At 35.4% G+C, this 27,254-nt stretch overlaps 1 protein-coding gene across 1 annotated transcript in view; it reads right to left on the bottom strand.

Moving 5' to 3' along the window:
• LOC102808881 (uncharacterized) overlaps positions 1-27,254 on the bottom strand; it is a 161,063-nt gene that overhangs the window by 83,147 nt on the left and 50,662 nt on the right. Inside the window, exons 2-10 of the mRNA XM_085498188.1 lie at positions 22,682-25,361; positions 15,482-15,547; positions 12,972-13,015; positions 11,145-11,223; positions 9,431-9,496; positions 2,782-2,854; positions 2,039-2,091; positions 445-498; positions 1-35 (exon numbers count right to left, since the gene is read on the bottom strand). Of these exons, the coding sequence (XP_085354314.1) occupies positions 1-35; positions 445-498; positions 2,039-2,091; positions 2,782-2,854; positions 9,431-9,496; positions 11,145-11,223; positions 12,972-13,015; positions 15,482-15,547; positions 22,682-25,336 (3,125 nt within the window). The 5' untranslated portion in view covers positions 25,337-25,361. The remainder of the gene's footprint in view (positions 36-444; positions 499-2,038; positions 2,092-2,781; positions 2,855-9,430; positions 9,497-11,144; positions 11,224-12,971; positions 13,016-15,481; positions 15,548-22,681; positions 25,362-27,254) is intronic.

Genomic DNA, 27,254 nt, shown 5'->3' with positions numbered 1-27,254 from the left:
TTTTTGCTTTTGTTGCCATCAATCTTGACTGGTCCCTGTAAATAGTTTAGAAAGAATTCATGACAATTAGTATACCCAACAAAGTAAGAAATATAGTAACATACTAATAGCATTATTAATTATTTATTACAACAAAAATATGTATAATAATAAGGTTATCATAAAAATTTCTCAAAAGATTGTATTTTTCACCACTATGCATCACCGTACTGTCTTTGTGCATACTTAATAGTATTTTCATGATAAATTCGTAATAAATAACTATAAATAACTATAAATACGTAATGTCTAAGCGACTTCTAAGACAAAATCTACGCAACAATACCAGTAAATGTTTGTTTGAATTTTTTAATTATCGCCTAGAATAGCATAATTTAAATAAAAGAAAAAATTATAATATTAAAACCTGCAGTATACATCATATATAACTTATCCCATACTAACCTCTTTATCCGCATTACACATGTCCCCACCTTTTGGAAATCCACCTTGAGGCGGCTAAAATTACAAATTAAACAAATAAACAATTATATCTTTGCAAGTATACTGCGATATCTTTGCAAGTATACTTTTCTCTATGGTAACTAAAATAAACCAGTATACAAGGGTGCTGGTTGAAACTTTGTGCCATGTTGGATAAGAGTACCACATAGTATACACAAACAACAAGTGTAAAATATATTTTGCATGAAATTTCAAATGAACTGCACTGTCCTTTAAACAAACTGCCACTGACAATTTGATATTAATACACATTTAAAGTGCCTGTGCAATGCCCACCCACACACTTCCCATTTTAGATCTGTGCCCCACTGAAATGGGCAATATGCCCACCCACACACTTCCCATTTTAGATCTGTGCCCCACTGAAATGGGCAATATGCCCACCCACACACTTCCCATTTTAGATCTGTGCCCCACTGAAATGGGCAATTATCGATTTTTTTGCTGAAAATGATTACTCGTATCCAAGTAAATTTGAGATATTTCCTGTGCTGTAGCCATGCCCGCCTATCCTGAAACGATGAACATTTTTTGATCACCATTTCTTTTTTATTTTTGAGAGAGCAATTTTTAGAAGTTGTTTCCACAACAAACATTTATGGTTAAACGTTGTGTTGTGGGCGGTTGCAGTAATGCGTATAGTCATAGTGTAGGTATTTACACGTTTCCAATCGATCCAAAGGTGTGAAATCGGTGGACGAAAGCCGTGAAAATAACAAGAAAAGGTTGGGGTGGACTTCCTCCTTACAGCATCATATGTAGTGTCTACTTCACCTCAGATTCTTTTTTTCAAAAAACTGTCCTTGTCCATGACAAAACAACTAGGTTTTAACGAGAAGCGTCGATAACTTAAACCTGGCGCAAGACAACGTTTTCGAAAAAATAGATTCCGGACCAGCCCATGATCACTGAGGCGGATTTCAGAAGAGAGAGAGACGTCGAGTAAGTGTTTCAAACGATTTGATTTTTTTTGCGATCCTGATTATCGCTTTATAGAGACCACCCGTGTTATGTAAAAGGTAGTAGTAATTTTGATAATGCCACGGAAACAAAGCGTCGGACAAACAGAAAATTAGGTAGCCCTCAGGCTGTTTTCATTTTTGCAGGCTAAAAGTGTCTGAATTGTTCGGTGCGCGTCAGTCGATACTGCCGCTGTACTGTCTTTGTGAACTTTGAGGTATCTTCGTAATAACCTTATTATTATACATCTTTTCCTACCAAGGATACATCATGGGAATGCCGAAATCTTAAAAGTTTAGAACAGAATCAGCAAACTTCTTTGTATGGAGTCCGGTCAAACCCTGGTGGCAGCCATGTTTGTTTTTATTATTAGAGTACGCTTACGCGCATAATACGCATTCCCATATATGGTAGGATGAAAATACCCTGTAAAATACCGCAAAATTATGGCACGCTGTAACCTATGGCGTTACGGTGACAGATGTATAATAATAATATTTAGGTATAAATGGATAATTTTAGCTGTGAAAATAGCAGCCATTTCACAGGCACTTTAATCTGTAAGTTGACATACCTGATACTGTATTATAGCAGACATTATTATACTAGACCACACTTGTACTTCATCTAGAAAATAAAATGTACTTTGAATGTAATCAGGTTTATTGATTAAATTTACTGTTGTTTAAAAAACTTTTTATATACTAAATGTTTTATGAAAATACAATGTTATACAATTATGAAATCTAGAATGTGATCCTATATGAAAAGTAAAATAAATAAGAAAGAAAAATGGAACAATTTAGTTTTTAGTGACATTTTTAGCAATGAAAGATATAAATTGTACTCGTGCCATGGATGAGTATTCTGCATGTTACCCACTAAGTAACTCCTTGAATAATTGATTCAAGCATGTCAAAAAAGGACAACTGAAAACAAAATTAACATGGTCACCGGTCAGCCATTTTGAATCAAATCACAAAACAAACTAACATGCATAAGTAATCTGTCATGTGTTATGTTCATACCAAGTTTGTGAATGCCAGAGAACAGGTTGATGATGTGCTTTTTACAAAATAGCCAATAGTCATGCAGTGAAGTTATAAAAATAAATCTATGTGCATGCACATTAACTATTGACTTGTCTTTGAACCTCAGATGGAATCACACATAGTAGGGACGCATGGAAGAAACTCAAAACATAGGACTTTGATGAGAATAAAAATTGTAGGGTTTTGTTCAAACCCAACGAACACTTGTAAATTTGCCCCTGTTGAGTGTCAAACAGACTAAGTATATTATTATATGAACAGTTACCACTTATATCGGATGAGAACAGATATACTCTTCTTTTTGTTGTTAAATGAAATCTGTAAGGTCTGTCACCGCTCTGAAAAACAAGACAAGTTCAGCATGACTTAGTTAGACAATACATGATCCTGAATTCTAAACTAAGGAGCTATATGAACCCTGCTTATCAATTATTATCTAGCTGTGTACTAATGAAATCACTTCTTAACAGTCATGCTACAATGAAAAAGTACCATAGAAAAATTCATCATCCATGTCAAAAAAAACATCCATGCTAGGTGGTATAAAACCTAAAATTCTCTGTGAGATCAACACCTTTACTATTGAACTCATGCTAGGTGGTATAAAACACAAATCTCTCAGTGACATGGGCACTAACTACTGATATAAATCCCAAATTTCTCTGTGAGATGGACACACTTACTACTGAACCCATGCCAGGTGGTATAAAAACCAAACCTCTCTGTGAGATGGACACACTAACTACTGAACCTATGCAAGGTGGTATAAAACCCAAATCTCTCTGTGAGAAGGACACACTAACTATTGAAACCATGCCAGGTGGTATAAAACCCAAACCTCTTTGTGAGATGGACACACTAACTACTGAACCCATGCCAGGTGGTATAAAACCCAAATCTCTCTGTGAGATGGACACACTAACTACTGAACCCATGCCAGGTGGTATAAAACCCAAACCTCTCTGTAAGATGGACACACTAACTACTGAACCCATGCCAGGTGGTATAAAACTCAAACCTCTTTGTGAGATGGACACACTAACTACTGAACCCATGCCAAGTGGTATAAAACCCAAATCTCTCTGTGAGATGGACATACTAACTACTGAACCCATGCCAGGAGTTATAAAACCCAAATCTCTCTGTGAGATGGACACACTAACTACTGAACCCATGCCAGGTGGTATAAAACCCAAACCTCTCTGTGAGATGGACACACTAACTATTGAACCCATGCCAGGTGGTATAAAACCCAAACCTCTTTGTGAGATGGACATACTAACTACTGAACCCATGCCAGGTGGTATAAAACCCAAACCTCTCTGTGACATGGACACACTAATTACTGAACCCATGCCAGGAGTTATAAAACCCAAACCTCTTTGTGAGATGGACACACTAACTACTGAACCCATGCCAAGTGGTATAAAACCCAAATCTCTCTGTGAGATGGACATACTAACTACTGAACCCATGCCAGGAGTTATAAAACCCAAACCTCTTTGTGAGATGGACACACTAACTATTGAAACCATGCCAGGAGTTATAAAACCCAAACCTCTCTGTAAGATGGACATACTAACTTCTGAACCCATGCCAGGTGGTATAAAACCCAAATCTCTTTGTGAGATGGACACACTAACTACTGAACCCATGCCAGGTGGTATAAAACCCAAACCTCTCTGTGAGATAGACACACTAATTACTGAACCCATGCCAGGTGGTATAAAACCCAAACCTCTCTGTGAGATGGACATACTAACTACTGAACCCATGCCAGGTGGTATAAAACCCAAACCTCTCTGTGAGATGGACACACTAATTACTGAACCCATGCCAGGTGGTATAAAACCCAAACCTCTCTGTGAGATGGACATACTAACTACTGAACCCATGCCAGGTGGTATAAAACCCAAACCTCTCTGTGAGATGGACACACTAACTACTGAACCCATGCCAGGTGGTATAAAACCCAAACCTCTCTGTGAGATGGACACACTAACTACTGAACCCATGCCAGGTGGTATAAAACCCAAACCTCTTTGTGAGATGGACACACTAACTATTGAAACCATGCCAGGAATTATAAAACCCAAACCTCTCTGTAAGATGGACATACTAACTACTGAACCCATGCCAAGTGGTATAAAACCCAAATCTCTCTGTGAGATGGACATACTAACTACTGAACCCATGCCAGGTGGTATAAAACCCAAACCTCTTTGTGAGATGGACACACTAACTATTGAACCCATGCCAGGTGGTATAAAACCCAAACCTCTTTGTGAGATGGACATACTAACTACTGAACCCATGCCAGGAGTTATAAAACCCAAATCTCTCTGTGAGATGGACACACTAACTACTGAACCCATGCCAGGAGTTATAAAACCCAAACCTCTCTGTGAGAAGGACACACTAACTACTGAACCCATGCCAGGTGGTATAAAACCTAAATCTCTTTGTGAGATGGACACACTAACTACTGAACCCATGCCAGGTGGTATAAAACCCAAACCTCTCTGTGAGATGGACACACTAACTACTGAACCCATGCCAGGTGGTATAAAACCCAAACCTCTCTGTGAGATGGACATACTAACTACTGAACCCATGCCAGGTGGTATAAAACCTAAACCTCTTTGTGAGATGGACACACTAACTACTGAACCCATGCCAGGAGTTATAAAACCCAAACCTCTCTGTGAGAAGGACACACTAACTACTGAACCCATGCCAGGTGGTATAAAACCCAAACCTCTTTTTGAGATGGACACACTAACTATTGAACCCATGCCAGGAGTTATAAAACCCAAACCTCTCTGTGAGATGGACACACTAACTATTGAAACCATGCCAGGTGGTATAAAACCCAAATCTCTCTGTGAGATGGACACACTAACTACTGAACCCATGCCAGGAGTTATAAAACCCAAACCTCTTTGTGAGATGGACACACTAACTATTGAACCCATGCCAGGTGGTATAAAACCCAAATCTCTCTGTGAGATGGACACACTAACTACTGAACCCATGCCAGGTGGTATAAAACCCAAACCTCTCTGTGAGATGGACACACTAACTATTGAAACCATGCCAGGTGGTATAAAACCCAAACCTCTCTGTGAGATGGACATACTAACTACTGAACCCATGCCAGGTGGTATAAAACCCAAACCTCTCTGTGAGATGGACATACTAACTACTGAACCCATGCCAGGTGGTATAAAACCCAAACCTCTCTGTGAGATGGACATACTAACTACTGAACCAATGCCAGGTGGTATAAAACCCAAACCTCTCTGTCATAAGCACACAGTAACTACTGAAACGACAAACATTGACAAAGGCTCAAAGAAGCAGAAAATCTGAGATTGTTTCTTAGGTATATATGTCATTGCATGATGTTTTATTCAAATGTAAAACTACTGAATATTAACGTATTAGTTATGAATTAAATGTAGTACCTTATGTTGCAGTATGAGTGTTAGGTTTTTTCCAAATAATACATGCATATGTCTATTTCTCGTTTGAGCAGTATGTTTTTTGTGGTACCATACAGTACTATAGCCTTGATGACCACAAATTATACATTAATAATACACAATTTTACTGTTATAGGTCCCATAATTGTAAACCAGTCACACTTCTACAGTTGTATTCATATACTAAGTATAATTGCTACAGACAACTAAGCATAACTTATAAACCAGCACTGCCTTAGTTACGTGACTGTAACATAACTTATAAACCAGCACTGCCTTAGTTACGTGACTGTAACATAACTTGTAAACCAGCACTGCCTTAGTTATGTGACTGTAACATAACTTGAAACATCGCTATTGTAAGAAATAGAGTTCTTATTCAATTTTTGAAAAAGTTTTCCAAGTTGAAGGTTTGAACCCACAACATGCACCATATCTAGTAGAGACTCTAACAACTAAGTTAATGCAAGAGCAAATGACAAAACTTCTTTAATATTTTTGTAAATTAAAATATGTTCAGTGCTGTGCACTGGCAACATGACCAATCAAGGAATGTTTCAATTTTATAATGGTAAAGCCGAAAAACAATCACTAACTTTGAGCGACTTGTATATTTAATACTACACAGTACACTGCTATACCCAACTACAACCTTTAAGGTGGAATGTACTTTTAGAGTTTTTTTCACATGTGCACATATATTAGCACATATGGTACTAGCAATATTTTGTGTCCAAATCTGTCTACAATTATTCGTTTTAGTATTAGTCAACAGTATGTAAATTTTTTTGGGTTCACTGTCTATCTGATTTTTGCCATTTTGCCAGCGGTTATTTTCACTGTACTTTATTGAACAATTTTATCTGAGTAAAGGTGACCCAATATTTATATTTCATTTTCTTAATCCTTGAAATACATATCAAATATGTAAAAAGTGACAAGAAAATGACAATAATTTTACTTTGTGCCACATTCTATCTTAATACCAGTTAATTTGAACATACCAGAGAATATAAAATTGAAGGGTGTATAACGTCATCCAGATATGAGTGACCCTATGAAGATAATGAAATGAAGAGAAAAGTGATGTACAAAGCAGAATTATTAATGACGCTGCATATCATACCTTATTTTATTAGACATGCGCTAGCAACTTGAGTGAGAAATATTACTGGTAAATAGAATTAAAGAAAGCTTAATAGAAAAAAAAGTCATGAAATAGAATATATTTTAAATAAATTACCGGTAGAAGTTTAAATTTAATTTAGCTTATCACAAAAATGTTAGCATTCTTCAGTTAAGAGGTCAGTTATTAGTTTGAGCATTGAATCATATTTTGCCAAATGGTATTTCCTAAAGTGGTTCTTGAATTATAACTACAACAAGTAGGGTTATCATATACCTTGTATTGCCTGGCCTTACAACACTATAAAAAAAACACATCAGCAAGCCATGCAACAACTTCCATACAGTTCCTAGAGTGTATTTCAACAAACATAACTCCTTTTTCCAGCTAGGTTCCTGGTACATAACCGAGTTTGAAATAAATTTATTTTTATCTTGACAGTACAGTATTTTGCTGTAACGTTGTGGAACTCAAGAGTAATTAGGTAGCAACAAGATAGTGTGCATACAACATTCCATCACACATTATAATCAGATCATTAACCAAGCCTGAAAGTCTACTAATGCAAGTTTTATTATGCAAATTAGGTAATTACTATGCATGAATTTCAACCAAAAACTAATCAAGTCTGTCAATCATTCCAGGTCACAAATGCAGTTTCCTCAATATCTGTTGAGTGCCAGGAAAATGAAATTTAAAATGAGAGAGAATATGATATTTAGATATTATAGACATACTGGCATTAAACATGTCTGATTAAAATCCAAGGCTCATTTGACTCAACCATGCACATATTATAGACATACTGGCATTAAACATGTCTGATTAAAATCCAGGGCTCATTTATTCAACCATGCACATATTATAGACATACTGGCATTAAACATGTCTGATTAAAATCCAGGGCTCATTTATTCAACCATGCACATATTATAGACATACTGGCATTAAACATGTCTGATTAAAATCCAGGGCTCATTTATTCAACCATGCACATATTATAGACATACTGGCATTAAACATGTCTGATTAAAATCCAAGGCTCATTTGACTCAACCATGCACATATTATAGACATACTGGCATTAAACATGTCTGATTATAATCCAGGGCTCATTTATTCAACCATGCACATATTATAGACATACTGGCATTAAACATGTCTGATTAAAATCCAAGGCTCATTTGACTCAACCATGCACATATTATAGACATACTGGGATTAAACATGTCTGATTAAAATCCAGGGCTCATTTGACTCAACCATGCACATATTATAGACATACTGGCATTAAACATGTCTGATTATAATCCAGGGCTCATTTATTCAACCATGCACATATTATAGACATACTGGCATTAAACATGTCTGATTAAAATCCAAGGCTCATTTGACTCAACCATGCACATATTATAGACATATTGGCATTAAACATGTCTGATTAAAATCCAAGGCTCATTTGACTCAACCATGCACATATTATAGACATACTGGCATTAAACATGTCTGATTAAAATCCAGGGCTCATTTATTCAACCATGCATATATTATAGACATACTGGCATTAAACATGTCTGATTAAAATCCAGGGCTCATTTGACTCAACCATGCACATATTATAGACATACTGGCATTAAACATGTCTGATTAAAATCCAGGGCTCATTTGACTCAACCATGCACATATTATAGACATACTGGCATTAAACATGTCTGATTAAAATTCCGGGCTCATTTATTCAACCATGCACATATTATAGACATACTGGCATTAAACATGTCTGATTAAAATCCAGAGCTCATTTTATTCAACCATGCACATATTATAGACATATTGGCATTAAACATGTCTGATTAAAATCCAAGGCTCATTTGACTCAACCATGCACATATTATAGACATACTGGCATTAAACATGTCTGATTATAATCCAGGGCTCATTTAATTCAACCATGCACATATTATAGACAAACTGGCATTAAACATGTCTTATTAAAATCCAGGGCTCACTCAATTCAACCATGCACATATTATAGACATACTGGCATTAAACTTGTCTGATTAAAATCCAGGGCTCATTCAATTCAACCATGTACATATTAAACATATAATCAAGATATAATACAACAAGATATTTTGCTTTCGTGCAAAGTTCCATGAACATCTCAGCGATAGTTTCTTGCTAAGACCAACAGTGAATAGTGTGCATCTTTAACAGAAAAGTCAAAATTATACTACCGGTATTACGTAAGTACATACATTTATTTTCAAGTTGCTTTGACTCTGATAAACAGAATTACCCACCTTTGCTGTTTCAACACAAACATCACACATGGTACCCACAGGTATGATTCTTTGAGAAACTTTTGACTAAAGAGGTAAAGTAGAAATATAGTTATTACAATTTCTGGGAATCTAAGAAGTCAGTATGAAAATTGAAGTGAATAATACATGAATGATCAATGATTGTTCAAAGAATATGAAAGACAGGGGTTTTGCAAACTTCTGGAGTAGGCGGCTAGATTTAGAATGTAGAAGGCCAAAATGTTTTACTTTAGTTGCGAGTTTTGAAAATAATAACAATCTGAAAATTAGAATAAAGTGCACTATTGACCCATTATGAAAACCTGTCAATGCATGACTTAGATCTTGTTCCAGAATGGTGAACACATGACATATACTGTCTGATGTATTTGTGAAGTTTGAACTTGATCTGTCTAAGCATAAGTGAGATATGGCTGGATACGATTGGATATACAAAGGTCAATCTTTTTAGAATGTGCCTGAATGGAGACAAAAAAGTAACTAGCTGAAACAATCCAAAAGCGGGCAACCACCTCTTAAAATTAATGCACCCATGAAAATATATATTTGGTTAACAAATTGTACCTAGTGAAAATGATATAAACAAGCAGTCTGTCAGCTGAGATAGCTCCGCTGTTAGCAATGCACATGGCAATTAAAGAACAGAAAATATCATTAGAAAATTAACAAATCTGAGAGAGGTTCACATGTAGTACCTATATACATGTATGTAATATCAAAGCAATTGGACTTGCGGTTTTCAACAAGAAGTCGAAAATATCACTTTTTACCAAAAATTACAAAAATATTCACCAAAATTAGAGAATTAAAGATATCATTACAAAATGAACAAATCTGAGAGAGGTCCACATGTAGTACCTATATATGTAAATATCAAAGCAATTGGACTTGCGGTTTTCAACAAGAAGTCGAAAATATCACTTTTTACCAAAAATGACAAAAATATTCACCAAAATCAGAGAATTAAAGATATCATTACAAGATGAACAAATCTGAGAGAGGTCCACATGTAGTACCTATATATGTAATATCAAAGCAATTGGACTTGTGGTTTTTAACAAGAAGTTGAAAATACCACTTTTTACTAAAAATGACAAAAATATTCACCAAAATTAGAGAATTGAAGATATCAACATGAAATGAACAAACCTAAGAGAGGTCTACCTAAGGTACATATACACCAAGTATCAAAGCATTCAGGCTTGTAGTTTTCAAAAAGAAGTCAAAAAAGTAAAACATTGACACGAACGACGACGGACAATCACTCATATGATAAGCTCAGCTCGACAAAGTCGACAGCGGAGCTAATAAAAAGATATATGTAAGTATGCGCTATATTGGTCAAGTGGCTCAAGAAATACTTGAGCTGGTATCAACAATCAAATTGAAGTTCTGTGGAAATGTTATTTTCAGTGAAGTTGCTATGGATGTGCTGTTTACAGCATTCAAAAAATGGAAAGACATTCAAGTATGAGCAAAATCAAAGTCATAAGGTTAAAAAATTATCACATTTTGAACTGGTTGCTATGAGTGGGGTCACTGTTGGACATTAATAAAACACTTTGATATCCACTTGGTAGTAAATACAGCAATAGCTTGGGTAAAATTGTGCTTATGCATATTAATGAGGTCCCCTCCCTATTTACTTTGAGAGTACATGTGAAAACAAATCATCAAACTCAAATATACCCACCTCTTTAGAAATGTAATATCTTAGATCTTTTCCATTAAATACAACCCAACGTTTGCGCCAACCTTTTGTGTTTTGTTTTCTAAATGTAAACAAGAAAAAGTACAATAACTGAAAATTATCTTGTGTTATTTTCACAGACAAGACATACATGTTGTAAGTAATAATAAGTAATCCACAGAAAAAAATTTCCCATTCATTTGCATGCATATGTATATATTTATAATTAGAAATGGACACTTTTGAAAACAATGAGAATGAGTTTAATTCACATGCATGTTTAAAGAGTACTAGTTTTTGAGTGCACTGTTTCACAACAATATCTGCTATGATCAAAATGATTTCCCACTATCACAACAGTGGCCAACACAAAGCACATGTACTGTAAAATACTTTATTTTCGCTTGGAATTAATTTTCGCTATTTTCGCCGAAGGAGTGATTCAGTAAAAATAAAATCCAGCGAATTTACCTTTTTTCCTTCATTTTACATTCAACTCACCAAAAATCAGTGAAAAAAGTCATTGAAAATAACACAGTCCCCGTTAAATTTATGAAAGTTCTCTTTGTGCTTGTCATATTAAAGTGGAGGGGTTGTGTCCTTGATACTTGAGTCCCAGCTGGCATATACAACAGATTGTTTATTTGCAGCAAATTCGAACATTTTAAGACATAGCAAAGAAAAACACAAGTGAAAGCATGTCAAAGTTATCATATTTTAAACAAACAAGATGGCTGCCAGTCAGCCATTTTTGATCAAATTGCAAATTGAATTGACATGTACATGTATCTATTTATGACATACTAAATATTAATGAAAATGATACATGGGTGACAGTAATATGGTCAAAAATAAAAACGGCCATTATTCGGGCATCTTTGATCTGATTATGAAGCAAAGTTACATGTATCATGTATGTTCCAAATACGAATGAAAATGGTACATGAAGATGGCTGCTAGTCGGCCATTTTGAATCGAATTGCTAAACCACTGCATGTGCATATGTCCCACATTAAGTACTAGGCACACGCAAAGAATGAACAGAATCGGTTTAAAGGATTCTGAAATATGACTCCGGACGGACACACAGACGGAGGCCGAATTATAAGTCCCCGTTTTCGGATTTCATACAAACGGGGACTAATAAATTTCATACATAATACCCAAAATGTATTTTCAGCGAAAATTAATTCCAGTGAAAATAAATTATTTCACAGTAGTAGTAAATGCAGCACTCCCCAAAATGTTATTCAAAAAAGTTATTCGGACAATTTGTTTTTTTAATAAGTACATGAAACTGTGAATAATTTCCAGTTCTACAGTACCAGTATGTGCAAGTGAAAGACTGATGAGCAGTCAAAATAAATCCTAACAATGAACTACCAGGTGTAGAAATAGGGAGTTTAAAATAAATTACAAATTTAAGATTAGCCCTAAACCAGATGCCTGTTGGCTAATATACATGTAGCTCTGTTATTCAAACTACACATTGTGAAATTAATCTGGTCCATAGTACCTGGTAATAGTAACAGAAATAATAATAAAAAAAATAATTTGATAATAATAGATTTTACTTCTGTGGTTCATCCATTAACTATATAATCTAAATCTGATGCATGGTTACAGAGATATCAAAAATTGTTTAATTTATGCAAATTAGCCAATTAATAAACACTTTGGGCATCTAGAATGTACCAAGTTACATTGAAATGTGAAGAGTATACTTTTCACATGTGACCGAACTACAAAGAAAAATCTTGCCAACCTAGTTAATACAATCCCACATCTATTCCAAGGCAAAATTAACAACTTTGTGTGTATGGAACTCACCCGCCTTGTTTATAGAGGAAACCACTTTTTTCAAGTGATTTTGCCTGGAAAAGAATCACAAATGATAAATGAAATCATTAAAATCATCAAAGTTTATTGGTGGTGACAAACTGGCATGAATAAATCGTTAATACCGGTAATAGTCGAAATAGGCCATCACAGTACCTAGTCAGTTGAATACTAAATTATGTATTGCAATAGTTCTTGTGTGCTAAGCATAAGGTACATGTAAGCTGCTGCGTGAAAATTAGGAATGGGAAATTATGCATACATAAAGTTAGTAAATGGTCAATTTATTCAAATAATAAAGAAAACACAAGGATCTGATTATATTCTTGCTAGTAACTAACGGAGATTCTGATTAGATTCTCACTATTGTCTCTCTAATTTGCATACAAATATCTGATCAGAAATTCACTGATCCACAAAATTAAGTAAAACCCACTTAATTTTTTTTCATAATTTTACTAAAACTTTGATCAAGAATTTTAGCCAATAGAAACTTATGTCCATAGGATTCAAAATTATCAAAAAAATTACAGAAAAATACATAAAAATGGCAGAATGTCATTGCATCAAAATTTTGCTATTTGAAAATAATTTGAGTTCAAAAGGTTTAATTTCCATTGGTACATGAAAATACATTGACATAAATTAGCAGGAATCAAAGAAAGCTTAGAAAGAACTCCCGTGTGCTGAGAGTATTGAAGACAAATCAAAAATTATGCAATATATTAATTATGCAAATTAGCTAATTAATATATACTGATATTACCCTAAAAACTATCAGGTCTGTGCAGTGTCCTATGACATCTATATACCAAATTTCATTGAAATGTGATGATTACTACTTGAAATATCAAAAGCTGAAAATTAATTAATTATGCAAATTAGCTAATTAATATGTACTCATATTACTCTAAAAACTATCAGGTCTGTGCAGTGTCCTATATCTATGTACCAAGTGTCATTGAAATGTGATGATTACTACTTGAAATATCAAAAGCTGAAAATTAATTAATTATGCAAATTAGCTAATTAATATATACATGTACTGATATTACCCTAAAAACTATCAGGTTTGTGCAGTGTTCTATGACATCTATGTACCAAGTTTTATTGAAATGTGATGATTAGTACCATAAAATCTGTATTAGAAGCCGCATTCCTAATAGAAGTCGCATCCAATCTTTTTGTACAATTGAGAACCAAAAATTCATCATTTTTCATATGTGTAGATGCTCTAATATAAGCCGCATCCCCTCTGTTGCTTTGTACCATTTTAATAGAAGCCGCGGCTTCTAATACAGATTTTACAGTACTTGAGCGATCAGTGGAAAAGCCGAAAATTGATTAATCATTATGCAAATTAGGTAATTAATATTGCACAGATTTTTACCCAAAACTAATCAAATCTGCGCATTAGTTTGGAGCATCTGTGTGCCAAATTTCATCTAAATCCAATGAGTAGTTCTTTAGATATCAGTGGAAGAGTCATGGAACAGCTAAAAATCAGCTAATTATCATGCAAATTAGGTAATTAATATGCATTGATTTTTACCAAAACCTAATCAAATCTGCGCATTGGCCCAGAGCATCTATGCACCAAGTTTCATCAAAAACTGATGTATGGTTCTTGAGATATCAGTGGAACAGTCGGACATGCATACACACACACACACACACACACACACACACACACATACAGACACACTAACTGCAAAGACTCCCTTTTTGTGCTTCGCACACGGGAGTCAAAAACAATTTGCCTTAAAATGTAAAATTGCTTAGTTGGGAAATTTAGAAATTGCTCACCCTGCCAAAAAATTAGTGCTACTGTAAAATATTTTCGTTTGGAATTTTCGCTGAAGGAATGATTCAGTGAAAATAAAATCCAGCCAATATACTTTTTTTTCCTATATTTTACATTCAACTCGTCAAAAATCAGTGAAATAAATTCCAAACAAAACACCCAAACAATCTTTTCAGTGAAAATGAATTCTAGCTAAAATAAAGTATTTTAAAGTAATATATCAATCTTACTATCCTGATTTAAAGCTTTGCTAAATATCAACAGATGTTTCTAATATAATTCATTCAAACTTTGATGGGCAGTTCAAAAAAAAAATATTTATTTACTAACTGCATGTATATGTAGCTATATACTGATGACTTCATAAGAAATGCATATTATGAAATACTCATTTGATTATTAACCTTTTCACCACCAGTTCCCTCTTTTCATCGCAAATTCACAAAATAGTCGTGTTTATAGTCTGCACTTTCCTTCAGAATAGCCAATTTTTTTTAGTAAGAACTGAAAATTGACTTAAATTTTGTCTGTTGGCTCCAAAATTAAGGTTTATTTCCAGAAATATTGAAGAATATGAAAAAAAGTGCAAAATAATTTGGGCGAGAAAATCTGATGTTGAAAAGGTTAAATTTCTACAAAATAATGATTCAATGATAGGAGTAGGGTAAAAGAATGTAAATAAGTTGGAGATACTCACAGTTGGTGAGAAAACTTCAGGGACACTATCAAACTTGAATTTTGATGTTTCTCTCAAAGTCTGAATCTGTAAGACATTGGGCAGGTGTTAGTAAATAGAGTCTGTCAAGCATAGCTAATGTAACAATAATTCAGCATGCACATTCATGACCAACTACAAAACAGGCATTAAGATAGCAACTATATAGTATACTACTCTATTGAGGTGCCTAACAGAACTGATTTTGTTAGGATTCTGAGTTAAAACGAAATTCAAAAAATCAAATTGTCAGTTTGTTGATTGGTGGGTTTTTAAGAAAATAATAAAATGTATGTGACTGTATGTAACAAAAATGTTGTGGCCCTGATTTCCATTGTTCTACAATTATTTTGTTTATAAAATGTGAATTTAATTTTAACAAATTCCATTACTATAGTAAGATATTTTTCAAAATCACTATTAATATCGATGTATAACTAGGCATAGGAAATCTTTGTGTCAGTGGTGTGCCTTAATAGCTTAGAGGGCACACTGGTCATGTGATCAAGTCATGTAATCCTTGTTAAGTGGCTGCATTCTCCGACATGTCTATCCAGAGTTATGGGGTAACTTGAATTGTAATTGCATATTACAGCGTATACATGGTGGGAGTGTGTACAAATCCTTTGCAATCTGAGCAGTCGCTGGGTTGGTGTGGCTTGTTAGCTGGAGTATATATTTGGTAGAGTCGCTTACATGTATGTGTGGGCTTCAAATACAAACACAATGTTTAGCACCATCAAAGAGGTTCGATTGACAAACCTCATTGATTGTGCTAAACATTACCTTGCATCACGATTAATAGTAACCGTGCTTGCATAAAACGTAAACTGAAATTGACCTCACTGTAATGACGCATGCATTGTGGGATATAAGACAAGCATCCTGTCCGCTGTTAGCAATGCACATTACAATTAAAGAACTGAAGATATCATTAGAAAATTAACAATATATATAAAAAAAGCAACGGGACAAATCTGAAAGAAGTCCACATGTAGTACCTATAAATGTATTATTAAAGCAATCAAACTTGCTGTTTTCATCAAGAAGTCGAAAATATCACTTTTCACCAAAAATGACAAAAATAATCATCAAAATTAGAGAATTGAAAATATCAACATGAAATGAATAAGTCTGAGTGAGGACCACATGTAGTACCTATATATGTAATATCAAAGCAATTGGACTTGCGTTTTTTAACAAGAAGTCGAAAATATCACTTTTTACCAAAAATGACAAAAATAATCATCAAAATTAGATAATTGAAGATATCACAACGAAATTAACAATTCTGAAAAAAGTCCACATGTAGTACCTAAATATGTATTATTAAAGAAATCGAACTTGCTGTTTTCAACAAGAAGTCGAAAATATCACTTTTTGCCAAAAATGACAAAAAGATTCACCAAAATTAGAGAATTAAAGATATCACTACAAAATGAACAAATCTGAGAGAGGTCCACATGTAGTACCTATATATGTAATATCAAAGCAATTGAACTTGCAGTTTTTAACAAGAAGTTGAAAATATCACTTTTTACAAAAAAATTACAAAAATATTCACCAAAATTAGAGAATTGAAGATATCATTATGAAATGAACAAATCTGAGAGAGGTCCACATGTAGTACCGGTACCTATATATGTAATATCAAAGCAATTGGACTTGCGGTTTTCAACAAGAAGTCGAAAATATCACTTTTTGCCAAAAATGACAAAAATATTCATCAAAATTAGAGAATTAAAGATATCACTACAAAATGAACAACTCTGAGAGAGGTCCACATGTAGTACCTATATATGTAATATCAACGCAATTGGACTACTGACAGTGGGGACAATTACCATGAAAACCTTGAATATCTACACAAAGTAGGTGGTTGTATTGATGACACAGTTTCTAATTGTGTACTCGTCATTGGTGATTGGAATGCCAAAGTTAATTCAAAGTTCGGTAAAGAATTGGATTCTTTCTGCACAGAAAACAGCCTCACATATCCTGACGTTGTCTTTTTGGGCATTGAAAATAATTTCACGTATTACAGTGAGGCTCATCATACCACGTCGTGGTTGGATCACTGTGTATCAACGTCTTCTGCTCATAAATCTATTAGTAACGTAAAAATACTGAACGAATACATTGGATCGGATCATCTCCCACTGAGTATTACATGCAACTGTGATTATCTGCCAAATTATGAATATTTAATTGATACACCGTTGAGGCCTCGTGTAGACTGGTCTATGCAAATAAGTCTGCTATTCACAAATATGTACAACAGACAGAAGCTATGCTGTCCTGCATTTCTATACCTCATGATGTGTTATCCTGTCGTGATTCTGCTTGCCTTGATGCAAGACATCAATTGGCAATTGATAAACTCTATGATGAAATTGTTAATGTTTTGAAACAGGCGCCTATTAATTGTATACAATCAAAGGCACCTATTAAATCCAAGTGTGTACCAGGATGTAATGATTATCTAAAAGATCATAACACAATTGCTCGCGATGCTTTTCTGTTATGGCGTAACAATGGAGGACCTCGGCAAGGTCCATTGTCTGATTTAATGCGTAAAACCCGAGCTAAATTTAAATATGTTTTGAGACTCTGTAGAAATAAAAAAAGCAATATGAGAGCTGATGCTCTTGCTAATAGTCACCTTGATAAGAATGTTAACTTGTTTTGGAAAAACGTGGGTAAGAAAAAGAAGTCTTCACAACATTCACTATCAATTGATGGATGTAATGGCTACAAGAATATTGCTAATATGTGGGGAAATCATTACGCAAATCTACTATCCTGTGTATCGAACAACAAGGACGAACAATATGTAAGAAGCAAACTTCAGAATGGAAACTCATCACAGGACATGATCGTACGTCCAACGGAGATTCAATGTAGCATACACAAACTTGTGGTTGGAAAATCGACTGGTCCTGATGGCATTTCTGCTGAGCATATTAAGCATGCACATGACCGTGTTCTAATTTTGTTTTCATTATTATTCACCGCGGTGCATTTTCACGGCTATTTACCGCCAAATATGTTAGAAAAAACGTTGGTGCCAATTGTGAAAAATAACAAGCCATGCATGGCACAGTCCCCGTTAGTTATCAAATTTAAGATATATAGTTTTGTTTATAGTAATATAGCTGGAATATAACCATGTCAGGAATATGATTTTTTAACATTAAAATGTATCTGATCGTCAAACAAGTACTTGTCCATATTGAGAGATATTGCTCTGGAACAGCATTCAAAATCAGCCATTTTGAATACATGAATATATATATAACATGATGTATAATGAATATATAAAATTTGAATATAATCAGTCAAAGCATTTAAGAGATATGGCTCTAGAAGCCCATTCATTAAAACAAAATGGCCGCCAGACAGCCATTTTGAATTCGATCTGAAAAATAAATAATGTGCATCAGGAACCTGTAATGTCTAATATATGTACCAAGTTTGAACGAAATCCATCCAGAAATGCCAGAAATGCTTGATATTTGATGTTTTTTAGCATAAAAATGGCCACCATTTGGCCATTTTGAATAGAATCGTCAAACCAATATATCTGTTTATCTATGAAATGATGTATAATGAATATTACAAATTTGAACATAATCAGTGAAAGCAAGTCAGAGATATGGCACGAGAACCACATTCATTAATACAAAATGGCCACCAGTCGGCCATTTTGAATCTTATCTGAAAAACAAAATTACTTGCATCAAGGTCCCATAATGTCTATGGTATATACCAAGTTTGAACAAAATCCATCTGTAAACAGCCGAGAAATGCTTGATTTTTAGCATTTTTTAGCACAAAAATGGACGCCATTCGACCATCTGGAATCAGATCGTAAAACAAAATGATGTGCATCAAGGTCCTATAATGTCTAATGTATATACCAAGTTTGAACAAAATCCATCTGTAAACAGCCGAGAAATGCTTAATTTTTAGGATGTTTTAGCACAAAAATGGCCGCCATTCGACCATCTTGAATCAGATCGTAAAACAAAATGATGTGCATCAAGGTCCTATAATGTCTAATGTATATACCAAGTTTGAACAAAATCCATCTGTAAATAGCAGAGAAATGCTTGATTTTGATGATTTATAGTACAAAAATGGCCGCCATCTTGAATCAGATCGTGAAACAAATTGACGTGCTTATGTATGATATCATATATGATGTATGTGTGAAGTTTGATTGCGATTGATTCAGGCATTTCTAAGATACAGGTCCGGACGCACGCACAGACGCATGCACGCACGCACGCATGCACGGACACACAGAGGTCAAAACATAAGTCCTCGTTTTCGGACTACGTCCGAACGGGGACTAAAAATGGTGATATTACTAGCACTGGAAATTATCGTCCCATTGCTACTGCTACTGCAATCTCGAAGCTGTATGAGAATTTGATTTTGGAGCGCTGTGGTCACACATATCAGTGGAACGACCTTTTTTGAAGCCTAATTGATGGTCACACACTGACCGTACTGATAAAGTACGATGGGGATCTACTTTCTCCAAAGTTTTCATACTTTAAATGGTATTCTATCACCACACCTGTTTACTGTTTACATAGATGGACTCAGCAACGAACTCGGCAATACGGGTATTGATTGCCATTTATCTGGAAAATGTCTTCATCATTTAATGTATGCAGACGACATAGTTTTAATATGCCCGTTCGTGAAGTGCTTGAATCGTTTGCTGACTACCTGTACTTATTTTGCCAACACTCATAACATCAAATTCAATACTGATAAAACGAAGTGTATGTATATACTGCCTCCTCGTAGTAGTATTACATGTATTCCTCATGTTTATCTAAATGGTACTAGGCTGGATTTCGTTAGTAATTATTTATACCTAGGAGTTATTGTGAACACATTAACCAATGATAGTTGTGACATGACGCGTCAAATGAAGTCTTTTTATGCAAGAGCCAACTATTTGGTACGTAATTTTAATAAGTGTTCTGTTCTGGTGAAGTTGACTCTATTTAAAACTTTTTGTACAACGATGTATTGTTTTCATTTATGGGCTGTATTTTCCAAAGCTAATCTGAATGCTGTGCGGGTTGCTTATAACAACGTTTTTCGCGCTATTTTTCATGTCAGTCGTAACTTGAGTATTTCTGAAACTCAGATTTTAAATGGTGTACCCACTTTTTTAAGTGTTCTGCGCAAGTCCAGAGCTGGCTTTTACACAAGATTGACTTCTAGTGAGAATTGTTTAATTGTGGCAGCCATGTCTACTGACATGTTGAAGGACAGCAACTACTGGAAAAGGGTCTTTTCTGATATTTATAAGGCACCATATTTCTAATGTCTGTTTTGCTGTTGTGTTTTTAGTAATTTTCAACTTTATGTTATGAGCTGATTCTCGAAATAAAAAAAAAAATCTTATTTATTATTATTTTATAACAATTATAAGAATGGTCATAATGGGGCATTTCTCAAACCACTTGATCAATGTTTCAAATTTGTAAGAGTCCAATTATTGTGTAACTTTTAAACTGTTCGGTTTCCTTTCTAGGATAGTGGATTAGTTCCAATTAGGCCAGACTTTTATTATTCCTTGTTTCGCGAACCCGCCGAATGAACAGGAATAAAAATAAAATTTTATTTCAGCGTAATTTCTTGCGCTGCCGACTTGTAAGCGCAAAAAATTGCTAAAAAATATTATTTTTATCTTAATTTTGTTACCGCCCGCCGCACAACAAATCCAAGTTGCATTTTCGAGGGAGTATCATGATCAAAGTACCGAAGTCTCGCGCAGATGAGAAACATGGTTATACATGGAATAAAATTGTATTTCATTTCTTCTCTCCGATCAATGATCTCACTTACATTTCGTTGAGAATCACACAAATCTAAATCTAAATCCATGTCCTGTAACCATGGCCATCATTATCCATTCTTTGTGTTTTATGTTAGGTCACAAGAGCCAGTTAATTGCCTAATTTGTTCTGTCATGGTAAGAAACACAATGGATGTGCAAATGCAGAGAGAGAGATGATGGAGAAATGTTGATTTATTAAATGTATATTTATATTCAACTGATATGGTAATAATTTATCCAATGATATCCAAAGATTTTGCAGTTACACAATCCAATGCTACATGGCCATTCATTTGAGTTGTTGGGTGTTGCTATCTTATCAATTATGGTTATTTCTGTTTAGTAAATCTATTTACAGATGGACAGATGCTATTTAGAACATATCCAGCTACAATATGTTAGATGATAAAATGATGGGTAAGTTATTATAATGTTAATAAAATAGGATTAATATAATGTTTCTCATTAATTCCATATCTTTAAGAGCCTTTTTTATATCTACCGTAATCCTTCTATCAGTACACTCTTTGGAACACCTGAATTGTTTCTAAAGTAGTTTTCTCTAGCAAGAAATAAAACTAGTTACACTTTTTTCTAAGTTTAGCTTCCATTTTCTTTGTTTGAAATTATATACATACATTTTTTAATTGAACACTTTTATTTAATCACTTATGAAAAATAGTTTGCATTTTTTTCAAACAATTCAGAAATATCCAAAAATAATTATTTTTTGATGGTACAAAGGATTACGGTATATTCTTTTTCTGAAGCTAAGGTGGAATTTATCTGTCATAAAATGCTACCAGGGCAGCCAATATTGCACCCTTCTACCAATGCATTCACTATTAAACCCTAATCCTTAATGTACAAAACAGGTTTACCCTTTCAGGATATTCTGATGTCTGTGATATCTGTGAATAAATTACATGCCAACTGAATTCTCTAGGAATAAATTGTTGTACTGATGTACCCATATAAAAACACTGCATAAATCATAAATATATACAACATATGTGCACGGAATAAATCAATGAGACAATACATGTATCAATAACACATTAGTTGGTGATTGTCAGTTCACTGTGAGATCTCAACAACATATGTGAAAAATAATTTCTTTTTTTATAGTTCTATGTCAAAATGCCAAGCTTCCAGACGTGAATTTTGCTTTGAGATACACTTACACATTATTAAATGTGGAAATGCCCAGAAAATAGTTTTGACATCACTACAACACTTTGACCGTTGTCGTGTTCACACACAATTACAGTGAATAGAAAATGTTATGATAAATAACAAAATAAAGAAATACAAACCTTGGGTGAAATTTCATTCATTCTAGAGTCATAATCTAGCATTTCATCGCTTGTATCACTATCCTCACTCTGGCAGTCTCTACTGGCACCATCATCAAATTCATCATCATCATCAACGAGTGGGATCTTCATAGGAGTGTCTGGTGGGGGTGGAGCTGATCTGACTGGGGGTGCTTGCGAAATAGGAACTGGTTGTTGTTCTCTGTGTCTTATGTTTGGATGAGCTGGCAGTGAAGGAAGTTGAGAAGAATAATGTGGTGGCTTGAGTACTTCGTAGTCATCGATACCTCCACTGGCACTACCATCAAATTCGCTACCATCAATGAGTGGGATTATCGTAGGATTGTCTGGTGGAGGTGGAGCTAGTCTGGCTGGGGGTGCTTGGGGAATAGGAACTGGTAGTGGTTCTCTTGGTCGCCGTCTGTTTGGAAGGGCTGGCAGTGAAGGAAGCTGGGGAGGCTTGTGTGGTGGCTTGAGAACTTCGTAGTCATCAATATCTCCACTGACACTACCATCAAATTCATTACCAATTCTGAGTGGAATCATTGTAGGAGGGACTGGTGGAGGTGGAGCTGGTCTAGCTGGGGATGCTTGAGGAATAGAAACTGGTCGTGGTTCTTCAAGATATATAGAATCAACTCTTGGAGGGGGAGGAGGTGGTAAATTATCAATATCTATTACCTCTTTCACAAATGTTTGCAGTGGTGTTGGATCTTTACAAGCAAATGGTGGAGGGGGAGGAGGACAATCAGGTGGTGGTTTACTACTCCTGCATGAATCTTCCATGTGTATAGGCTCAATACTATCCAACAAATTAATTGTATTGTACGGCTCTTGCGGTGAGGGCAACTCTACAGCAATAGAATTTCTCAGATTTATTAGGTCTGATGTTTTCCTTGGTGTTACAGGCTGTGCCCTGTTTCTTGTTTTATTAACCAAAATGTCATAGGCAGTTCCATCAACATCAAATTCTGGATTAGTGTCCTCTATATGAGATTTTCCCATTGAAACATAATCTTCACCATCAGAGTCACTTTTATTCTTTAATGCTGACAAGGATGTACTGTTGCCTGGTGATGGTCCAAAGGCCATTGATGGATGCCCAATAGCTGTCATCTCGATGGGTGAGGGTCTAGAGGCTTGCATGTTGCCAGGTGAAAGCCCAGAGTCTGTTATATTAACTGGTGGTGGGCCAGAGTCTGTCATGTTGCCAGTTGATTGTCTAGAGGTTGTCATGTTGTCTGGTATTATTCCAGAGATTGTTGTGGTGCCTTGTGATGGCCCAGAGGCTCTCATGTTTATTGGTGGAGGTCCAGATATTGGTCGTGGTGGGATGATATCAAGAAATTTAGTCATGTTGCCTACTAATGGTCCAGAGGTTGTTGTGGTACCGGGTGATGGCCCAGAGGCTGTCATGTTGCCTGCTAATGGTCCAGAGGTTGTTGTAGTACCTGGTGATGGCCCAGTGGCTGTCATGTTGCCTGCTAATGGTCCAGAGGTTGTTGTCGTACCTGGTGATGGCCCAGTGTCTGTCATGTTGCCTGCTAATGGTTCAGAGGTTGTTGTCGTACCTGGTGATGGCCCAGAGGCTGCCATGTTGCCTGCTAATGGTCCAGAGGTTGTTGTCGTACCTGGTGATGGCCCAGTGTCTGTCATGTTGCCTGCTAATGGTCCAGAGGTTGTTGTCGTACCTGGTGATGGCCCAGAGGCTGTCATGTTGCCTGCTAATGGTCCAGAGGTTGTTATCGTACCTGGTGATGGCCCAGAGGCTGTCATGTTGCCTGCTAATGGTCCAGAGGTTGTTGTCGTACCTGGTGATGGCCCAGAGGCTGTCATGTTGTCAGGTGTTCGTCGAGAGGATGCTGTAGTACCTGGTGATGGCTCAGAGACTCTCAGGTTTATTGGTGGAGGTCTAGAAATTGGTTGTGATGGGATGATATCAATAATTTTTGTAGTATCTTCACAGGATTTCAAAGTATCTGGAAGTACTGCAGGACTTGAAGTTGAATTATTATCCATGATGGGCGTTGTTCTAACAGGAGGTTTAGGTTTTGTCTTAGCTGGTAGGTCTGGTGTCTTTTCACTTGGAATCTGAATTACTGACTCTTTGTTACTAATTTGTCCATTTGAAATAGATTGTGTTACAGGTGTCTCTACAGGTCTCATACCAATACTTGGAGGTCTAGGAGGCACATCCGGTTTTTGTTTTAGCGTTTTCAAACTGGGCTCACAGCTAGACATTGGGGCAGGATAATCAAGGTCTGGTTTTATTTTGCGCATTCTTGGTTGAGGAACAGGGTGGGGCTTTGCCGAAATATCATGTTTTACAGGTGGTATTAGAAAATATTTTTTTTCATCAAATTCAGGCATCTGGATTATTGATGTTGTATCACCAGATCCTTGAGGATATGATTGACGAGAACCACTCTCGTCAATCATATCAGACATATCTTGTTGTATACTCTGCAAAGCATCCACAGGCAAATTACGTAATATCCTCTTTTGATGACCTCGCTTAATCACACCAAGTTCTTGTAGCTTGTCTTCATTCAAAGTACAGCAACTTTGTAAATTAGTGAAGCCATTCTGTTTAAATGCATCTGCATATTCTTTCAATTCAAGGCCTTCTAGAAACGTATCCACTTCACTGGCCATTGCAAATATATATGTCGAATAAAACCTGGGAATATAGATAAAAAAATAAAAAAATTCTGAGTGCCCTCAAAAGATTGTACACAAGGTGACTTAAACAAAGACACAGGCATAAGTGTTCTATGATGTTTTCAAAATTGAAATTAAATTGATCAGTTCAGTGCAGTAATACCTACAGCGTTTTTAAACAAGCAGCCTGTCGGCTGAGATAGCTCCGCTGTTAGCAATGCACATTTCAATTAAAGAACAGAAGATATCATTAGAAAATGAACAATATGTATAGTATCAAAGCAATGGGACTTTGGGATTTAAAAATATCACTTTTCACCAAAAATGACAAAAACAATCATCACAAGTCATTGAAAATGACACAGTCCCCATTAAGTTCTCTTTGTGTTCGTCATATTAAAGCGGAGGGGTTGTCGCGAGCATGTCCTTGAAACTTGAGTTCCAAGTGGCGTATACGACAGATTGTTTATTTACATCAAAACACATGTTTCATGTCATAGTAATATGGCCAAAATAAAAATAGTCGTTATTCAGCCAACTTTGATCTGATTATGAAACACACTGATATGTATGATGTATGTGCCAAATACGAATGAAAATGGTACATAAATTGTGGAAATATAGTAGTAAGGCCAAAAAGTCAGATGGCTGTCAATCGGCCATCCTTGACCAGATTTTGAAATGAATTGTCATGGACATGCATCCTAACATGTACAAAGTACATGTATGTGCCAAATTTGAATGAAAACTGACAGAGCACGTCCAAGATACTGCATAAAAAAACAAAAACAAGATGCCTGCCAGTCGACCATCTTTGATCCAATTGCAAAATAAATCGCCATGGACATGTATCCTAACATGTATAATCTATGTACCAAGTTTGAATGACAACTGACAAAGCATGTCCAAAATACAACATTTTCAAAAAAAAAGATGGCTGCCAGTCGGCCATTTTGAATTGAATCGCTAAATCACTGCATGTGCATATGTCCCACATAAAGTACTAGGCACATGCAAAGAATGAACAGAATCGGTCCAAGGGATTCTGAGATATGACTCCGGACGGACGCACGGACATACGGACGGACGGAGACTGAATTATAAGTCCCCGTTTTTGGACTTCGTCCGAATGGGGACTAAAAATTACATAATTGAAGATATCACCACGAAATTAACAAATCTGTAAGAGGTCCACATGTAGTACCTATATATGTAATATAAAAACAATCAGATTTGCGATTTTCAACAAGAAGTCAAAAATATCACTTTTTACCAAAAATGACAAAAATATTCACCAAAATTAGAGAATTGAAGATATCATCACAAAATGAACAAATCTGAGAGAGGTCCACATGTAGTACCTATATATATAATATCAAAGCAATTGGACTTGCGGTTTTTAACAAGAAGTCGAAAATATCACTTTTTACTAAAAATGAAAAAAATATTCACCAAAATTAGAGAATTGAAGATATCATCATGAAATGAACAAATCTAAGAGAGGTCTACCCCAAGTACATACACACCTAGTATCAAGACATTCAGGCTTATAGTTTTCAAGAAGAGAAGAAGTCAAAAAAGTAAAACATTGACACGGACGATGACGAACAATCACTCGTATGATAAGCCCCGCTCAACACAGTCGACAGCGGAGCTAAAAAAACAAACAAATGGCAGTTGGTCCTTCAGAATGAGATCCATATTTATTTATTTAATCACTTAACATCCATTGGAATGGATGATAATGAAGACAATACACACAAAAAACAAGAAGGTACATGTATGTAAACATCAAAATGCTTCTGAAATAAATACCTATTTACCACAAAAGGTATTTTAATGACATTTTTTTTCTTGAAAGTTTTTTGCCACCCACGTGAACAATCCAAAATGCAGATGCGAGAAAACAGTT

Source organism: Saccoglossus kowalevskii, chromosome 4 (assembly GCF_978046115.1).
Source record: "Saccoglossus kowalevskii chromosome 4, keSacKowa6.1, whole genome shotgun sequence".
NCBI lineage: Eukaryota > Metazoa > Hemichordata > Enteropneusta > Harrimaniidae > Saccoglossus > Saccoglossus kowalevskii.
Note: the sequence above shows the minus strand (reverse complement) of the source record. Positions and strands in the feature narration are given on the sequence as shown.